The sequence below is a fragment of the Arachis stenosperma genome, chromosome 8, assembly GCF_014773155.1.
Source record: "Arachis stenosperma cultivar V10309 chromosome 8, arast.V10309.gnm1.PFL2, whole genome shotgun sequence".
NCBI lineage: Eukaryota > Viridiplantae > Streptophyta > Magnoliopsida > Fabales > Fabaceae > Arachis > Arachis stenosperma.
The window spans coordinates 29,553,279-29,572,289 of record NC_080384.1 but is presented as its reverse complement, the minus strand read 5'-3'; the positions used below and the strand labels follow the sequence as shown (position 1 = coordinate 29,572,289).

The following is a 19,011-nucleotide window of genomic DNA, read 5'->3' as shown; positions in this document are numbered from 1 at the left end:
CTTTGAAATTTTCATGTCTTTGAATGCACTTATTTAAGATCAGCATAGTATTGAGTGATCCACCCTTTCATAATCTTAATCTCTGTCTTCCGTTGTTCCACCAACCAGTTTGGATCAGTTTTTTTTGCACCCAACATATCCAAGCAATGAGATCCTAAAAATTGGTAATATTTGAAATTGACAAATAAATAAAAGGATGGGACATAGAACGAAAAGACCATGAAAAACTATTTTATTGATATAATGTAGGAACATACCATTAACTGTGTGGACAGCAATAAGACTATCTGATATGTTGTTAAGAACCCTGAAATTATTAATAATACATAACATGTTCACACAAATAATGTTTACTATTAATATTTTAGAATAATCAATAATATTTTGTAATTTATATGGCTTAGATGCTTACCCGCCACTACTATAAGGGTCTCTTAACCCATTTGAGAAAATGATGTTGCTGCCAAAATTTTTAAGAACTAACTTGATATCCTGTCATTAATTAGCCACAAAAAAAAATAAAAAATCTTAGTAACATCTATTATATCTTTAACGTTCATACAAATATTAAATTTGAAATATATGATAGTAAATAACATATAAATAAATATGGGTGTGACAAATTAAAGATGTACTTACATGGCCTCCATAATAAGTAGTGACCCAATGGGGTCGAGGGGCAACACCAAATTTTTTCTTGCAATCCCTCGCAAAGCTCTCATAATTAAAAGGGGAAGGTTCTAATAAGGAATTGTTTCCTATGCTGATGGGTATCACCATTTCACTACATGTCTGAATTTACAACAAAATATTAATTAAATATCATTTTTTAAGATCAATAATAGGGTCGGGAGTTTGTGCTTGTTAAAATGACACTTATTGGAAAAATAAATACCATATTATCGCAGTATACATATTATTGCAATAATTCATCATGTCTGTTATGAGTGATGAGTCTTAATTACATGCCATTACAAAATTAGTTTAAAGGTATATAGGGTTAAAACTTAAAAGTGAGCCAATTTAACTCACAAAAATTGAGTTTGACTGAGACTCGACTCATTAACAATTGGCTTTATTTTTTAAATTTAAGTTCAATTTATAATTTTATATCAATAAATTATAAGTTATATATTTTAAAAAATATTTTAAAAAATTAATTTTATATATTGTCTATCTATCAATAAATTATAAATTTTTTTTATGTTCTATATTAAAATTAAATAAAAAATAAATATAAAAATTTAAATAATTAAAATTATTAATATATATAATATTAAAAATATAGATTAAATGCATATAGGAGATGAGTATTAATATATATAATCAAATCAGTTTACAAGCTAATGAGTTAAACTTATCCAAATATAAGTTCGACTCATTTAATTTAATAAACTCAATTTCAGACTTAAGTTTGACTTACCAATTCATTATGATGAGTTCAGTTTATCAAGATATTATCGAATTCAAATTGATTCATGAGTTGGCTTAACTCACTTCAAAATTCAAACGTTATTTAAGTGGTGCAAGTAAAATAAAATAGTTAAAGATCTTTAATTAACTTTGTTTAAATTGCAATTAATTATTATTACCTGCCACCTCCAACCATCACTGGTCTCAGATCCATGAAATGGGCCATAAACTTTGCATGTGTTGTTTTTCGTCAAAGCCACAACACCTGCATATATCTTGCTGAGAATATCTGAACTTTTAGAAGACGCTCCATCAATACCGCCACAAATCACATTAACTGGATAATTTGGTGGACGATCGTATTGTGCCGCAGATATATACATTAGTTCCAAATAGTATACTAAGCCACCAATTTGCTTTAATGGTCTGCAATTAGAAACAGTAACCATATATTAATTATTGATTTTATAAAATATTTTTTTACAGTCAATATTCAAATACATAATAATAATAATATTTTGTTTAAATTTATATTGTTAGTTTGTTTAACCCTAATAAGCAGGTTAAATAATGCTCAAAATCATATCACATTTAGCATTTAACAAATTAAATTGATGATAAAGATTAAAACTATTTTTTTATAATTTATTAAAGAAACTAAAAATCTATTAATGATAATGCATATATAAAAAATAAAAACAGAGTTCATACTCGCAAGTGTTGAATTTCTGACTAAGAATGGAAAGACCATTTGATTGAGAAGCTACTCTTTTAATTTCAGCCCAAGACTTTCTTATAGTTTCATAGCATGTCTTACTAGCTTCCTGCATCCATGTCAATAATTATTTGGTGAATTATATGGTAAAGATGTAAGTTTACAGATTTTTCTTTTAATAAAATGAAAGAGAAATTAATAAAGGTAGGACTAACATTTTGAATAATAATAAAATAATAAAAAATAATTATAAAAAGAATTATACTCTCTTTTTATACCACTTCAATTTGTACAGTAGAATGTCTTTCATTATTTATTTTTATAACTCTTTCAAAAATAAAAAAAAACGATAATATATATAGATTACTTGAAAATTCCTTGACACAATTGAGTGGTAGGCATCCTGTGGTGTAATATGATCAAAATAGAGAATTGGAGCCGATGAAGCCAAGGCACCAATGGCTAAGTGTGGATATTTGAGCCTAAACCATGTGGCAAGCACTACGTAGTAACAAATTAAATTCTATCAAAATATTATATAAATGGAAGACAAAAATAAAAAGTGAAAAATAATGCATATGAAACCTAATTAAAGAACTAGTGAATAATTGAGAAATTAAACTCACTTACTTCCACCGTATGATCCTCCAATTACGATGACGGGTGAATTTTTGGCGTGTAGTGTCTTTTTTACATGTATGATGACTTGTGCATAATCTGCTAGTGCTTGAGCTGAATTGAAATATCCAATAGTACTTGCATTTTTCATTGCTTCTTTTCTAGAACCAAATGGCACAGATTTTCCATAATATCGATGCTGGTGATGGAACAGAAATTAAAACAATGAATTAAATTAAAGAAAATGCAGTTCTGTAAAAAAGTAATTTATTATTCGTTAAATTAATATATTAAATTTTTTAAGACACAAAAAAATATTAATTTTTTTAATTTTAATAATAATCACAAACTAATTTTAAAAATATTTTATTTGCACCCTTAATTTTTAAAAACTACAAGAATAAATATATACATTTTTTTAACTCTAAACATACACATAATTAATCTCTCCAAAAAAAAAAATTTTTACTAAACCAAGCAAATTGAATTTGTAAATTAAAGTAAAGTATACCTCTATGTATAATATTAAAGCACTAAAGGAAGCAGCATTATCTGTTAAAAATCCAATGACTGGGGGAGAACTATCAATTGGTTCTTCAGCACCTAACAAGGCAAATATTGGAGCATTAGAATTAGCCCCACCCCAATATTTGAAATTGATGAGATATCTTTGCTGAAATATTTGGTAGCTTTGAGGATTATAGTTGAAATGATCTAAAGTTTGATTGTAATAAAATGTTTTCACATCTGAATAATCATCAGCAGTAGTCTTTTCCCATTCAGCAATGGGACTCAATCTTGGAATCGTTAACGAGTAAGTTGAGCATACGAGAAAAATCATAAAGAAAAGAAGCAAGTTGAAAGCTAATATTATTAATGGGTGCTGCTTTTGCTTCATAGTTGCAAATTACAACAACAACAAAAAGGGTCGCATATATGGTTTGGTTTTGAGGTTTTTTTTTTTCTCCCTTCAAATATATAAAATTTTGAGTCCTTTTAATGCATGCACATGATGATCTTGTCAAGCGTGCTTTGCGAGTGTTCTTCATTTCCTTTTCATTCATAAATTTCATACACAACTTTACAAAATACATCTATATTTATATTTAGAAAAACAGCTATAAAACGCACCTATATATGTAGGGGCATACTAGGGTGTAAAAATAAAATTGTTTTTACATGTATAAAAAGATAGGTGTCAAAGCATAAATAATTCAATGAAAAAGAATTAATTACAGTATACCATTATTAATTTGTTGGCCGAAAGAAAGAGAGAGAGAGAGAGTGTGTGACTCTCTGTCATAAAGACCACTTATTATTTGATTTATTGTTATTTGTTAATAAATATGTGTATCACTAATCAAATTAGGATTAAGTTTATTAGATGAAAAAAAAATAAAAAATAAAATAAATATAATATTTTTTTTAATATTAACCAAAATATTTTTCATAGAATTTAAAGTCATTATTATTGAAAACTCCGAAAGAATGTATAATTTAAGTAATAGGTAATTACTATTTATTTATTGTGGTTAACAAATTTAATTTGTTTCTATAATTATATGTCCTAAATATATTACTAATTATTTTTATACTTTTAATATTTTACATGTTTTAATTTATAAATTGAATTGATAAATTATTATTATTAAAGGTATTCCATTGTTTTTTGAAGAAAATTTTTTAATTTTGAACAAAAGACTAAATTAGAACGATATAAAATGTTTTAAACAAAAATAAAATATTTTAAACATTAAGGACAAAATTAGAACTTAATTCAAATATTATTGATCAAACAATACTTATTTAATTGTAAATTGTTATTTATTTTCAAATATTTAATAATAGAATAAAATATACTTTTGTTCTTAATGTCTACAATTTTTTTAAATTATCTCTAATTTTTTATTTTATTTAATTTTATTTTTAACATTTTTTATTCGTTCAATTTTATTCTTTATGTTTTCGATTTGTGTCAACACTATCCTTAAAAGTTTTTAATTTTGTCTTTAATAAAAATTTTAGAACAAAATTAAATGCAATTAAACGTAAGAATATTTTTTTAAAAAAAATCACAAATATTAGGATAAAAATATACTTTATCCTTAATAATATTATTAAAAAATAAATTAATTTTTTTGTTAAAATCAAATTTCATATAAAGGATCCTAACTTATTATAATAAACTAAAAAATATATTAAATTATTCTTAATTTACTTAATTAAATAGGTAAAACTACAATAGAAAGTAAAAATTGATATTTAGAAAAAGAAAGAGACACCTTTAATAATAGTAATTTATCAAAAAGAAAAGAGGATTATTTAATTTAGAGTCAAAGTCGAAAAGAGAATTTTTCACTTCTTTTTCTCATTTAAAATCGTGCATGAGGCTTTCATTTTGTAGGCTTTCTAAGTGATAAAAGAAAGAAAATTAAAACTCGGATCAAGACTTTCATCTTGTAGGCTTTCTAAGTGATAAAAGAAAAAAAAAAACTCGGATCAATCTATATTACTGCCTTCATTATGTTGTTGCTAACAAATACCATTATTTTTTGTTTTAGATCTTTCAAATTATTTTCGTACGAGGTATGGACCCATTTTTTTAATGAGCCTTTGATATTTTTTTATTCTGGTCCGCGATAATTATTTATTTCGATTTTTATATATCCTTATATCTTTAATAAGTATTGGTATTTATCCAAATTTTATTTTCTTATTTTTGGTTGACAAAATTAAAACCATTCTATGTAAATTAAGAGTTTAAAACATGTAAAATAATAAAAATAATTAATAATGTATTTAGAACATATAATTATAAAAACAAATTAAATTTGTTCACCACAGTAAATGAATATATAATAATTATTTATAAGGGATAAGTATGATTTTGGTCTCTAACGTAGGAGCTGAAAATTTATTTCGTCCCTCAACTTTTTTTCGCTCCAAAATGGTTTCCAAGGTTTCAGTTTGTTTTAAAATCGTCATTCGAACGAAAATACCCCTCCCTCCCTCCCCTCTTCTTCCTCAATACCCATCTTCTTCCTCAACATTAACCAACAGCAGCAGAAGCAGATCCACAAATACAGAAACAAAAACATGCAATAATGGATAACAACAAGCTCAATCAGAAGCGGAAGAACAGCAACAACAACAACTAGATATAGAAGAAGAAGAACAACAACAACCATGGATCTTGTATACAATTAACCATTAACAGAATCTAAGCTAATTCTATCAAATCTAAGCTAATTCAACAACAACAATAACAATTCAGTAGCAACTTTTAATAATTCAATAACCTAAAATTAACTAACAGAAAATTAAAATCAACAAAATGATAACCTGAATTATGAAAATAGAAAACAAAAAAGAGGAGACAGGGGAGGCAGTGGTGGAGCGCCGGCGGTCTAGGCATGACAGGAAGGGGCTGGAGGGAGGGGAACGGGCGGCGGTGAGCTCTGATTCCTTCTGTGACAGGGATTGAGGGAGGAGAAGCAGGGATGCTCGCTGGCGGTGGTGAAACAGGGGAGGCTGCGGGGGGCAGTGGTGCGGCGGATATAGCAGAAGAAGAAGAAGAAGAGGCTGCGGCGGGCGGTGGTGCGGCGGGTATGGCAGAAGAAGAAGAAGAGGCGGCGGGCGGACAGTGGCAGTGCGGCGGTGAGCTCGTCCCTCTTCTCTCCCCCCTCCACCCTCCCCCCACCTTTCTCGGCCCCCCTCCCCCCTTTCTTTCTTTCTCGCCCCCCCTCTCCCACCCCGCTTCTGTATCCCCCTCTCTTTCTTTTTTTCTTTTTTTTTTAATTTTATATTTATTTTATTTTATAATTTTTTTAATAAAGGGTAATTTAGTAATAAAAAATATAATTGGTAAAAAGGACGATTTTAAAATAAACTGAAACTTTGGGGATCATTTTGGAGCGAAAAAAAATCGAGGGACGAAATAAATTTTCAACCCCTACGTTGGAGACCAAAATCATACTTATCCCTTACTTATAACTATACATTCTCCCTTTTTTAATAGTAATAACGTAAAGAGTAAAAATAAGTTAGTCTTTGTATCTTTCTTTTTTTTCTTTTTTTTTTATTTTTTTCTTTTTAAGTTAATTTCTACAATAATATTTATTTTTTTTAAATTTTTTTCATCTAATAGACTTAATTCTAATTTAGTTAGTGATGCACATATTATTAACAATAAATCAAATAATAAATAGTCATTATGACGCAGAGTCACAGACTCTCTTTCTTAATTTATTGTAAGTCTAAGAAATCAATAATTGTTTCCACAAAAAAAAAAGAAATCAATAATTATGTGCTGTAATTAATTTTTTTATCCAAGAGCTAAAAGCGTGAATTACTGGTGCTTTAACATTTATCCTTTTACACATATAAAAACAATTTCATTTCTACTCCATAGTATACCCCATATATGTAATGCATTATGCTATCTTGTAATAAATCGTCAGCTTCATTCCCTGTATATCTTCCAAGATAGAACTATGGTTTTTAATATGGATTTGGATATATAGAGTACTTATTTATTCTCATCAATTAAATTTCTTCTGGTCGTGGTCACGATACCTTTTAAAGGTGTTGTTATCTTGTTTAATTAGATTCTGATTCCTACATTATTTTGTCTTAGTCAAATTATGATCACAACAACAATGATCGTCCACGATGTCCATCGTCATCATTGTTATCATTTAGAGGCATAGAAGTGGCTATTCATGAAGTAACTGGCATGCACGCCACACACGTGACTTCTTGAAGACTTCATATAGGGCTATACAACCTTTTCTAAATAAATTATAACCAGGGGGAGACTTGTTAAATTAATGATAATATAAATATATAAATTTATATTAAATTAGATGTATTTTTTTAAATATTTTATAATACAAAAATTATTTATATTAAAATTGTATATATAAAGCTACATTTTTATTTGTTGTTTTTATTTTTGTATTTATTTTAATTGACGGACATAATTTTTTTATATGATGTTTGTCTTTTTTTTGTTTTAGTGGTTGTTCGACTTTTTTTTTTCATATGTTCTTGTAAAGACATATTTTTTTTTCTGAATTATTAACTTGTATATATTTTCTATTATCTTTTTTTATTTCATTTTTGTAAGTATGTTTTTCATCTGAAGATGTATTTTAGATTCGTTTACTTTTTTTTTTTCTTTAATCTCTTGATTGATATGTCATCTAGATATGATGATATTAGTGTTGGTAAAATTAGTTCCTATAATCAATGAAGAATATAAATGATGGTTTGCATAAATAAAATTTTTGTAGTATTATATGTTTTATTTGTTGTAATAGAAATTGAGTTTTACTATTTTTTGTTGGGACAAATATCTTGGTAGCAGTGTAATTATCGAGAGTATTTTTTAAGATTAAAATAATCTATTTTGACTTTTAATATAAACGTGAGGCTATATAAATTCTTCAATTGAGATGGTATTTTAGTGTTATTGTTGATTTGGAGTGTAATTATATTTAAGGCAGTTGTACTCAATATTTTTTTATTATTTTAACAAATAGTATAAAAATGGTGGTAGCACCTTGATTTGTAATCTTTAATTTAATTTTAAATATGTAATAATTATTAAGTTAGTAATTTATAATTTGATAGAATTTTTTGTATGATAAGTATAATTTGATGAAATTTGTAAGAATTTTATAATTTGAATTTGTAATAATTTTTTATATTATGGTACAAAAACTTTATTTTTCATATTTTTTATAGATTTTGTTTACATCTACTTATTTTTCTTCTTTTAGTGATACAAGTTTTCAATTACGTCTATAATAATAATTAAGAATAAAAAATTTTAGAATATTTATTATTTTGTGTATATATATATATATATATATATATATATATATATATATATATATATATATATAAATAAGTAATTTTAATAAGAATAATTTAAATAATATAAAGTAAAAATATCCGTTAATATTTTTTTTGATTCATTTTGTCAAACAATGTCTCAAGTGATGTAAACTCAAAATAATATTAAAAATCCAAATTAATTCTTTGATTTAAATAGCATATTGAAATAATAAATATAATTATAAGAATCTTAAAATATAATTGTTCATGCCTTGACCCAACACTAAGACCCAGGTCCGAACTAAAGGCCCAATCCAAGGATTGGCTCCCATTCGACACCGACCTTCTCTCAAGAAGTCGGATCTAACCACGACTTGCTATAAGGAAGTCGGGAGTAAAGATTAGCTGGCAGATAACACCCATTCAAATAAGTAACTGCCCCTAAAATCTTTCAACCCACTTCCAGGAGCCATATCTCAACTTCTCTAAGATAAAGGGACGGTTATCCTCCTTAAAATGTGATCTACTTCAACGGTTGTTATTGGTTCACCACTATAAATACACTGACACCCCTCAAGTATCAAAAAAAGTTCCAATACTCTCTAAAAACTTACTTAGACCCTTGCTGACTTAGGCATCAGAGTGTCTTTGTAGGTACCACCCCCATTCACTCATACGCACACAAGTCGGACGGAGGCGCCCAGACGCGAATTCGGTCAGAGGGCCCCCTCCTTCAAGCGATTGGGCCAACCTAACAAGTCCATCCTACCTATCTCCGGTTACTCATCGTAACATTGGCGCCGTTGCCGGGTACCCGAGAGATCAACCAGTAAATGGCGGATGATTCACCCCAAGATGGCCACATAGCGTTCGATTCTGAGCAAGAGAATCTGGACATTGGAAACAACAATGATGACATCGACGCTCACCAAGGGATGACCAATCAACATAAAGAAGGCACATCAGGATTGAAAAATCCGAAAACGAACTCCTCTAAAGGGCGCTAGTCATGAAAGAAAGGACAACCTCATGCAGCGGATTTCATGGGGTTGTTCCACGACCATCAAGGGCATTTGGAACAATTGGAGCAAGAGTTGGAACAATAGCGAGAGGCAGAAAGAAATTTAAGGAGCGAGATAGAGCGACAAAAAGAGTTAGAAGAAAAGCTCTTGAGGCTGGAATCTACTTTAAAAAGTCGAAGCTCCCGCAGCGATCGAGAAGATTCTCTCTTGGGGGGAGAGGGCCCATTTAGCGATGACATAATGAGGAAAAAAGTTCTAAGGAACTTTAAAAGCCCTGATATGGACCTGACGAACTGAATTCCTGCGCGGTCTAGAATTTTCACAAAATAAATCCTCGTTGTAAGTATAGCTTCTAAACCGGCAAGAAATCCCTTTCGTACAAAAGCTTGGTTGTCACAAGTAACAAACCCAATAAAATTTATAACCGAAGTATTTAAACCTCGGGTCGTCTTCTCAAGGAATTGCAGGGAAGTATGATTTATTATTGGTTATGAAAAAAGTATATTTTTGGGTTTTTGAAATAAGGAACAAGTAATTTAAATGACGAGAAAAATAAATTAATAATAAAGAAAATCTCTTGGCAAGGTATGAGAAATTGAAGTCCTATCCTAGTTATCCTTATCAGGTGTGATGAGAATTGGATTCTGCTCCCACTTTAGTTAACCCTTACTAAATAAAGGAAAGTCAAGCGGACTAATTAATTTGATCCTCAAGCCCTAGTCAACTCCTATGGAAAGACTAGAGTTATTGGAGTACAAATTAATCAGCAAAGAATTCCAATTTCAATCAACAGCTGAGTTTGATAACTCAAGTATTACTAATTACTCAACCAAAGTTAAGAGTGTAAAAAGCTAAATTAAAATCATAAATATGAAATACCTCAAATTGCAATAAATAGAAAATCAAATTAAACATGAAAATTCATAAATCAAGTAATAGAATAAATAAAAATAGAAGAGAAACTAAAGTAATGGAACATTGAACCTGGAATGAAGAAATCATAGCCTAATCCTAATAGAAATCCTAAATCCTAATCCTAATCCTAAATCCTAAGAGAGAGGAGAGAGCCTCTCTCTTTAAAAACTACATCTAATCCTAAAATTATGAATTATCAGCTTATGCTCCGTATGAATTGAGTCTCTGCATGTTTCTTGGCTTTATTCTGTGTTTCTGGGTCGAAAAATGGGTTAAAACGTGGCCCGAAATCGCTCCTAGCGTGTTCTGTTAATTCTGCAGATCGCGCATGTCACGCGTATGCGTCATCCACGCGTGCGCATCATTCAGCGTTTTTCTTGCCACGCGTACGCGTCGTCCACGCGTTCGCGTCATTCGTGCAGACTCCAATCCACGCATTCGAATCAGGCACGCAAACGCGTCACTGCGATTTTTTTCATTTTGCGCAGTCGCGTGAGCCATGCGTCCGCGTCGGTGTTCGCTGGTCATCTCCTTAGTTCTTGCGTTCCTTCCATTTTTGTAAGCTTCTTCTCCATTTTCTAAGCCATTCCTGCCCTATGAAACCTGAAACACTTAACACATGGATCACGGCATTGAATGGTATAAAGGAGAATTAAAATACGTAATTAAAAGATCTCTAGGAAGCAAGTTTTCAACCATATAACTAAACTAGGAAGGAATTGTAAGATCATGCAAATATTATGAATAAAGCCTTTATGTTCAAAACCGGGGGGTTGGGCCACATACACTTCTCTATCAATAAAGCCATTAAGGAAAGCACATTTGACATCCATTTGAAACATTTTGAAACCCTTATGGGCAGCATAGGCAAGAAGCAACCTAATTGCTTCCATTCTAGCTACCGGAGCAAAAGACTCATCAAAATCTATTCCCTCTTCTTGATCGTAACCTTGGGCCACTAATCTAGCCTTGTTACGAACAACTTGTCCATCCTTACCAAGTTTATTTTTAAACACCCACTTAGTACCCGTAACTTTCTTACCATCCGGATGAGGTACTAATGTCCAAACCTCATTTTTGTCGAATTGAGCGAGTTCCTCTTGCATGGCCTTGACCCATGATGGATCTTCAAGAGCTTCCTTCACATTATTGGGCTCCATTTGTGACAAAAATGCAAAGTTGCTTGATTCGGATTGTCTTTTGGTTGAGGATATTGTTGTCACTCCTTGGGAGGGATCACCAATTATGAAGTCATGAGGATAACCCCTCATAGACTTCCATTCTCTAGGCTTCCTTTGTGGTGTTGAGCTTTGATGAGTTTCTGTTGGTCTTACTATTTCAGTTTCTCGTGCTATCTCAGGAGATAAAATAGAAATGTCTCCTCCAATCTGACGAGACAATTCTGGACTGGCAGATTCTTCAATTTGGGCAGACTTGGGATTTTCTTTGCTTGTTCTAGCTCCTTCACAATCTGAATCACTCTCTATCACAGTACTGAGAATTAAGTTAGAATCACAAAAAGTAACATGTATGGATTCCTCTACGGTTCTATGTTCTTTAAGGTAAATTCTATAGGCTTTGCTAGTGGTGGAATATCCAACAAACATTCCTTCATAAGATGTTGGATCAAACTTACCAAGATTTTCTTTGTTGTTAAGCACAAAACATTTGCATCCAAAAACATGAAAGTACTTAAGATTTGGAGGGGTTCCTTTCCATAACTCATAAGGAGTTCTTTTCAACCCTTTTCTAATTATTGTCCTATTCAAAATATAACATGCTGTATTTACAGCTTCAGCCCATAGAAATTTAGGAACTTCATTCTCACATAACATAGCCCTAGTCATTTCTTGAAGGCTTCTATTCCTTCTTTCAACAACCCTATTTTGTTGAGGTGTTCTAGGGCATGAAAAATTATGAGAAATTCCAAAGTCATCACAGAATTTTTCAAAAGTCTTGGTTTTCAAATTCTTTTCCGTGATCACTTCTCAAATGAGCTACTTTTAAATCTTTTTCATTTTTAATTTTCTTACAAAGGGTTAAGAAAGCATGGAAAGCATCATTTTTATGAGCAAGAAAAAGTACCCAACCAAATCTAGAGTAATCATCTACCACTACCAAACCATAGTGTTTACCTCCTAGACTTTGTGTTCTAGTTGGACCAAAAAGATCAATGTGTAACATCTCTAATGGCCTTTTGGTTGAAATTCCATCTTTTGGTTTAAAAGAGGATTTGACTTGTTTGCCTAATTGACAAGCATCACAAGTAAGATCCTTATCAAATTTAATTTTAGGAATTCCTCTAACCAGATTTTTCTTCACTAGCTTAGAAATTTGGTACATGCTAGCATGACCCAACTTTCTATGCCATAGCCATTTTTCAGATTCAAGAGATGTAAAACATGTTACATTTTGTTCTTTCAAGTCCTCAAGAGTTAATCTATACACATTGTTGCATCTCTTAGCTTCAAGAAGAATGTCCCCAGTTTTTTCACAAACAACCAAGCATACAAATTTTCTAAAAATTACTTCAAATCCTAAATCACACAATTGACTTACACTAAGTAAATTATGTTTCAAACCATTGACAAGAAGAACATCATTTATACAAGATGAAAAGTTTTTACCAACTTATCCAACAGCCACTATCTTTTCTTTTCCATCATCACCAAAAGTGACAAGTCCTCCATCATATTCATCAAGCTTAATGAAGAAGGTTGTCTTTCCGTTCATATGCCTAGAGCATCCGATGTCCATATACCACATATTTTCCTTCCTCTTGGATGCTAGGCATACCTACAAAATAAGCTCAAGTGACCTTAGGTATCCAAATTTTCTTGGATCCTTTCACGTTAAACCATCTCTTATGTCCCAAATCATTGTAATAAAAAACAACCTTGTAAATTTTATCACCAATCATTCTTTCACCAAAGAAACATTGAACGGGAAAATGACTACTTCGGTTACACAATCTACAAAACCTTGGAGTTGCTGTTTTGTTAAAGTAGGTGGGGTCTTGAAACCTTGTGTCATTGGATGAAGAAGCTTTATCTTTAAAAGAAGGTTTCCTATCAGATTTATAAAACCCCAAACCAACTTTATCAAAGAGTAGTTTTTGACTAGGCAAAATTTGATTTAGATTTTCAGAACTTTGAGTAAATTTGGCTAAGTCATTTTCAAGACTTTTGACCTTTTTTTAGCAACTCTTCATTTTCCTTAAAACAGTTTACATATGCAACTACCGAGTGATCACTTTCACAGCTTCTAAGTTGAGCTTTCAACTGCTTATTTTCTTCCACAAGATCACAAGCAGTTTCAGCCTCCCTTAGCTTTTCTTTGAGAAAATCATTTTCAGCTTTAAGAATGAAAATTTGTTGTTCAAGATCTTGATTATCAGTCAGAAAACATCTTATTTTTTCAGAAAGGTGATCTATCATAAGATGAAGGTCTTCAGTGTTAGGGTTTTGAAAAAATACCTGATCTACATGATTTGCCATGAGGCAAGGCTGTGACTTGGTCTTAGATTTTTCATCACTGTCTGAGTCATTTTCCAAGTCTTCCCATGATGCCATCAGACCCTTCTTCTTTCCTCCTTTTTTCTTCTCCTCCCTTTTTAACTTAGGACAATCAGATTTGTAATGCCTCATTTTCTTGCAGTTGAAACAAGTCACTTTGCTAAGGTCTTTCTTCATTTTCCTTGAGCTGCCGCCTTTGCCTTTGAACTTTACCATTTTCCTGAATTTTTTGGCAAACAACACAAATTCATTTTCAAAGGAGTTATCAATGGATTCATCATCCAGAGAGTTAGTAACAGAAGAAAATGCAATTCCTTTCTTTTTTGACTCTTTTTTCAAATAAGTGTTTTCAAAAGCAAGAAGGTTTCCTCTCAAATCATCAAGTGTTATGGAATCAAGATTACTGCTCTCAGAAATAATTAAAGCTTTTGTTTTCCACTCTTTAGTGAGACATCTTAACACTCTTCTCACAAGCACTTTTCTTTTTAATTGGGTCCCTGCACCAATTTTTTTTTAATTGAGTCCCTACACTTTTTTTTTCCTTTTATTTAAGTCCTTACACCAATTTTTTTTAGTAGGGTCTTTATACAATTAAGTCAATTACTACCAAGAGAGACCTAATTGAAAAAAAAAATAGTGTAGAAACCCAATTAAAAGAAAAAAAAAGTATAGGGACCTAATTAAAAATTTCACGAAACTATAAGGATCAACAGAGTAATTAAACCTTTAACTTATTTTTAATGTATATTTTATATTTTAATATATATTTTATATTAGTGACTAATTTTAATAATTTATTTTAATGTACAATTAATATAATTGTATTAAAAATATGAATAATATTATATATCCAAATCTTTTTGTAAATCAAGTTTAACTAAGTTAAATAATAAGATTTAGAGTAATACTATCTATTGTCAAAAACATTTGAATATGTAGTATTATTCTAAAAATGTTATTGATGTAATTCCATATTTAATTTTGGATAAATTATTAAATTGATTCTTAGACCATCTCCAGTAGAAAACTCATCCCAATTCCTGTTTATGGCCCACCTGTCATAAAAAGTAACTCCACATCAGCTTTTGCGTCATAAACAGTAATTAGGAACTCAAAGCATCTCTCTCTTCTCCATTAGGAGAAACTAACTTTAGTCCCTGTTGTGGTCCCACTTAATTAATTAATTAAAATACTTATAATTAATGTAATTAATTTTTTTAATAATGTAATTTAAATATTTAAATTTAAAAATAATTCACTATTAAAAGATATTAATATTAATAAATTCATATATAACAATAATACACAATAGATGATTCGGGGTTACACTAATTTGTAAAATTACTTAATACAAAGAAAAACATAATTAAACTCTATAGTTGACGACAAGCATTGTAAAATTGCCATATGTATTCAATCAAGTCCTCCTTCAATTGTCTATGCTGCTGCCTATTTCGAAGTTGGACATTTTTTTGGAGAAATTGATGGTATGGTGCAAAATCTTCCTCTCCCAGCTGAGGTTGTGATAAGCCATTTTCAACATCATCATACTCTAAACCTTGAGCAAAATTTCCTGCATAACTGTCTCTTTCATCCTCAACAATCATATTATGCAATATAATACAAGCTCTCATTATGTTGGCAAGCTTTTTCTTTTTCCAAAAATAAGCTGGACCACGTATAATTGCAAAGCGTGCTTGCAACACTCCGAATGCTCGTTCCACATCTTTTCATTGCCCTTCTTGGTATTGTGCAAATAACTTGCGTTTCTCACCTTGTGGCTTTGAGATTGATTTGACAAATGTGGCCCATTCAAGATAAATACCATCTGCTAAATAGTATCCCATTGTATAATTATTACCATTAATAGTATAATTTACCTCAGGAGCACGGTCATTTAGAATATCATCAAACACTGGAGAAATTACACTTTTTTCTTGATTATACTTTCTGGTCTTTGAGGAGACTTTTCTGTTTTTGTCTCGTCCCTAGCCACGAGACTTTTTACTTTTGTCTCGTCACTTGGCACGAGACAATTTTTATTTTAGCTCCTGTGCAGTAGAAACAGAAATGAAGAAGTAGAGAGAGAAGATTACACCTAGATATATCCTGGTTCAGCTGCTAAGTGCAATGCAGCCTACATCCAGTCTCCATAACAACAATGATGGAATTTCACTATAATCATCCAGATTACAAATTGTAAAGTGCTAACCCAACTTACAAGGGAATTCCCACAGAATCATGAAACACAACATAGATGAACAAAGGAACTCTATGGACATCTATGGCTTTTTCTTTTAATTTTGCACTCTCTGCCTTTTTCCGCTCTATGGCTTTTTCTTACAAACCTCACTGTTTGTCTTTTTCCATGAGACTCAAGACATGACAAAATTAAATAGAAAAATTACAAAACAGAATACATTGAAGGAGAAAAAAATCTGTAAGTTTAGGTAGCTATGAGACTTCTGTGCCTTGCACTCTCACTTTCTTTCCTTGAATCAAACCGTGACTGTTCACTCCTTTTATAGAGAAGAGAAGCCTTCACAGTTGAAATAAAGCCAAGCTTAAACTTCTTTTCCTTCAAAAACAAATCTGGTTCGGCCACAGAGAGAGAAGAGGTAACTCATGCATAACCCAACATGCAAATACCTCTAGTTCTTCCTTGGTCATCACTCTACATCAATCCGAGCGCTCCATCATTGGCTTGCTCTCCAAGATGAATTTCTGGCCCTTGATGCTTCATGATAATGATGGCTTCATCTGCTCCAATCTCTGTCTCTTCCATCACTTCGCCACTCTAGCTACTTCATGTGGTGGTTGAGCAGAATCAGAGACAAGTCATGCCTCCAAGAATCTCCTCCTTGCTGGCCGAATTTCCTTTTTTCTTTTTGAGTATGAAGGATCCGAGATTACCTCACCAAATCTTACCACTTTTGGTGATGATCTGAGCCACAACATACTTTTCTTTTGTTATGTTTTCTTGCCATCATTAGTTCGATGGTCTCGAAACATGCATCTTCTTCTTTCTTTTGGTTGCTGAACATAGTTTCCATTGTTTCCTGGACAATGACCGAAGGAGAAGAAGGAGAGAGATGAGAGAGAATAAGCAATCTTGGAAGAAAAGCAATTAAATGAGTTAAACCAATTAATTGGTAAAAGTTGCTTTTACTTCCCTTAGAGTGGCGTATAGCAATGATGCCTTCAATCAAATCAATGTCAAATTCTCTCTCATATTTCCAATGCTAGGAAATTAAGTTTTGAAATCCATCCCTTAACAAGAAATGGAATCCGTTGAAAGCATGGAGCCAACTTGCTTTCTTTTTAATTTGGTTTCGGACCAAGCTTGGAAGCATTCATCAAAATTAATATTGGGCTTGGTAGCAACAAAATTTAATCTGGCCCAATTAATAATATTTGCTTTCCTGATGAATTTTTGGATCATGCATAAAACAAATAGGAAAGCATTTTCAGCTTGGACTTGGATTAAGTTGGCCCAAGTAACATAAAAAATCAATTTAGCCATATTTATCATATATTATCAAAACTAAAGGCTGAATGTGATTGGGCTTGCATCAGAAATTTATTTTTCGGACCAATATTAAAACCTGCATCACAAAATTATTAATTAACACATGTTTAATGAAAATCATATTAATAATTTTGTAATTGATTATTTCAATAATGTTTGTTCATCACAAATATTAATTTGGATTTTTCCAAACTCATCAACGTTGATATCATTATTTGAAGTGTATCTAAGTGGTATATATAGAGTAACAAAATATTAATTTATTAACAATAACGGTAACATAGTAACGGCTAGTTTCTAACGGTTATTTTTACAACAGCTAGTTTTGCAACAGCTAAATTAATATAATAATATAAATATAAATAATATTTAATATTAATTATGATATAAATAATTAATATAAATTATTAATTAAATAAAAATTTAATTACTTAATTTATTTAATTATTATAATTATTAATAAATTAATTATAATTTAATTACTTAATTAATTATTAGTTAATTAATTAATATAAATTATTAATTAAATAAGAATATTAATATTTAATTTAATTAATCATTATAATTATTATTAAATTAATTATTATTTAATTATATAATATAATTATTTAATTAATTAATATTTTATATAATTATTTATTTTTTATTTAGTTGCCATTTGGCAATTGTATATTAATTAATGAGAATATCCGTTCAGAGGGACTCTCTCTTCTCTCTCTCTTCTTGAAAAAAGTGAAGGAACTCACTTTAGTTTCCTCCAAAGGTCCAATTCTTTTTTTCTCTGACTAAATAGTAACCGGACTTCTTCATTAGAGATGCTCTTACGTTTAGGCGTAATCCTATTTTGATCTTTAAATTTTAAAGTATTATATTTGAATAAAAAAAATTATTTAATTTCAATGTCTGTAAAGTTAAAATTAAATAATTAACGAAATATCTTATATAAAAATAGTACAACTACAAAATCGATAATGTGCACTCTGCTAATTAAACAAATTTTTTTATGCTGGTTTAACCGGTCACAATATTTTTCTAATAATAAGTTTGTATTTCTATGCAAGGGACTTGTATGTTGTATGCATGATACATCGTAACCAATAATCAATTTCGGTATTGTTTCATGCAGAGCAGAGAAGAGACGATCCTAACTAACGTGAACTGCAGCTTAAAAAATCTTCATTCTCTAATTTCAATTACCCTCCAACCAAATCAAAATTAATTAATTAACACTCACTAATCAGATCTAATTGCATAGCTTCACTCTGAATTGAAATCAATAATGAAACTGTTACCTGTCAGTCGAGGTGACTGGAGTTGAGCCTCCCGCTCGATCGCGCGCGCCAAAGAGAGAGTATAAATAGATGTTTCTTCCATTTGAAAGCGTTCTCGGAAATCCGTTATTCATCTTCAACCACTCCAATGGCGAATTGAGCGTGACCTCTA

The 19,011-nt window shown here is 30.6% G+C and overlaps 1 protein-coding gene across 1 annotated transcript; it reads right to left on the bottom strand.

The window, feature by feature from the left end:
* Nucleotides 1–29: 29 nt before the first annotated feature.
* On the bottom strand, nt 30–11,684 carry LOC130945748 (uncharacterized). Its single transcript, XM_057874454.1, has 10 exons — nt 11,567–11,684; nt 3,258–3,493; nt 2,759–2,945; nt 2,496–2,629; nt 2,125–2,237; nt 1,593–1,839; nt 640–792; nt 413–492; nt 258–307; nt 30–154 (listed from the first exon to the last, which is right to left on the bottom strand). Exons 1-10 carry the CDS (start codon nt 11,682–11,684, stop codon nt 30–32), a joined length of 1,443 nt encoding a protein of 480 aa, XP_057730437.1.
* Nucleotides 11,685–19,011: the final 7,327 nt, after the last annotated feature.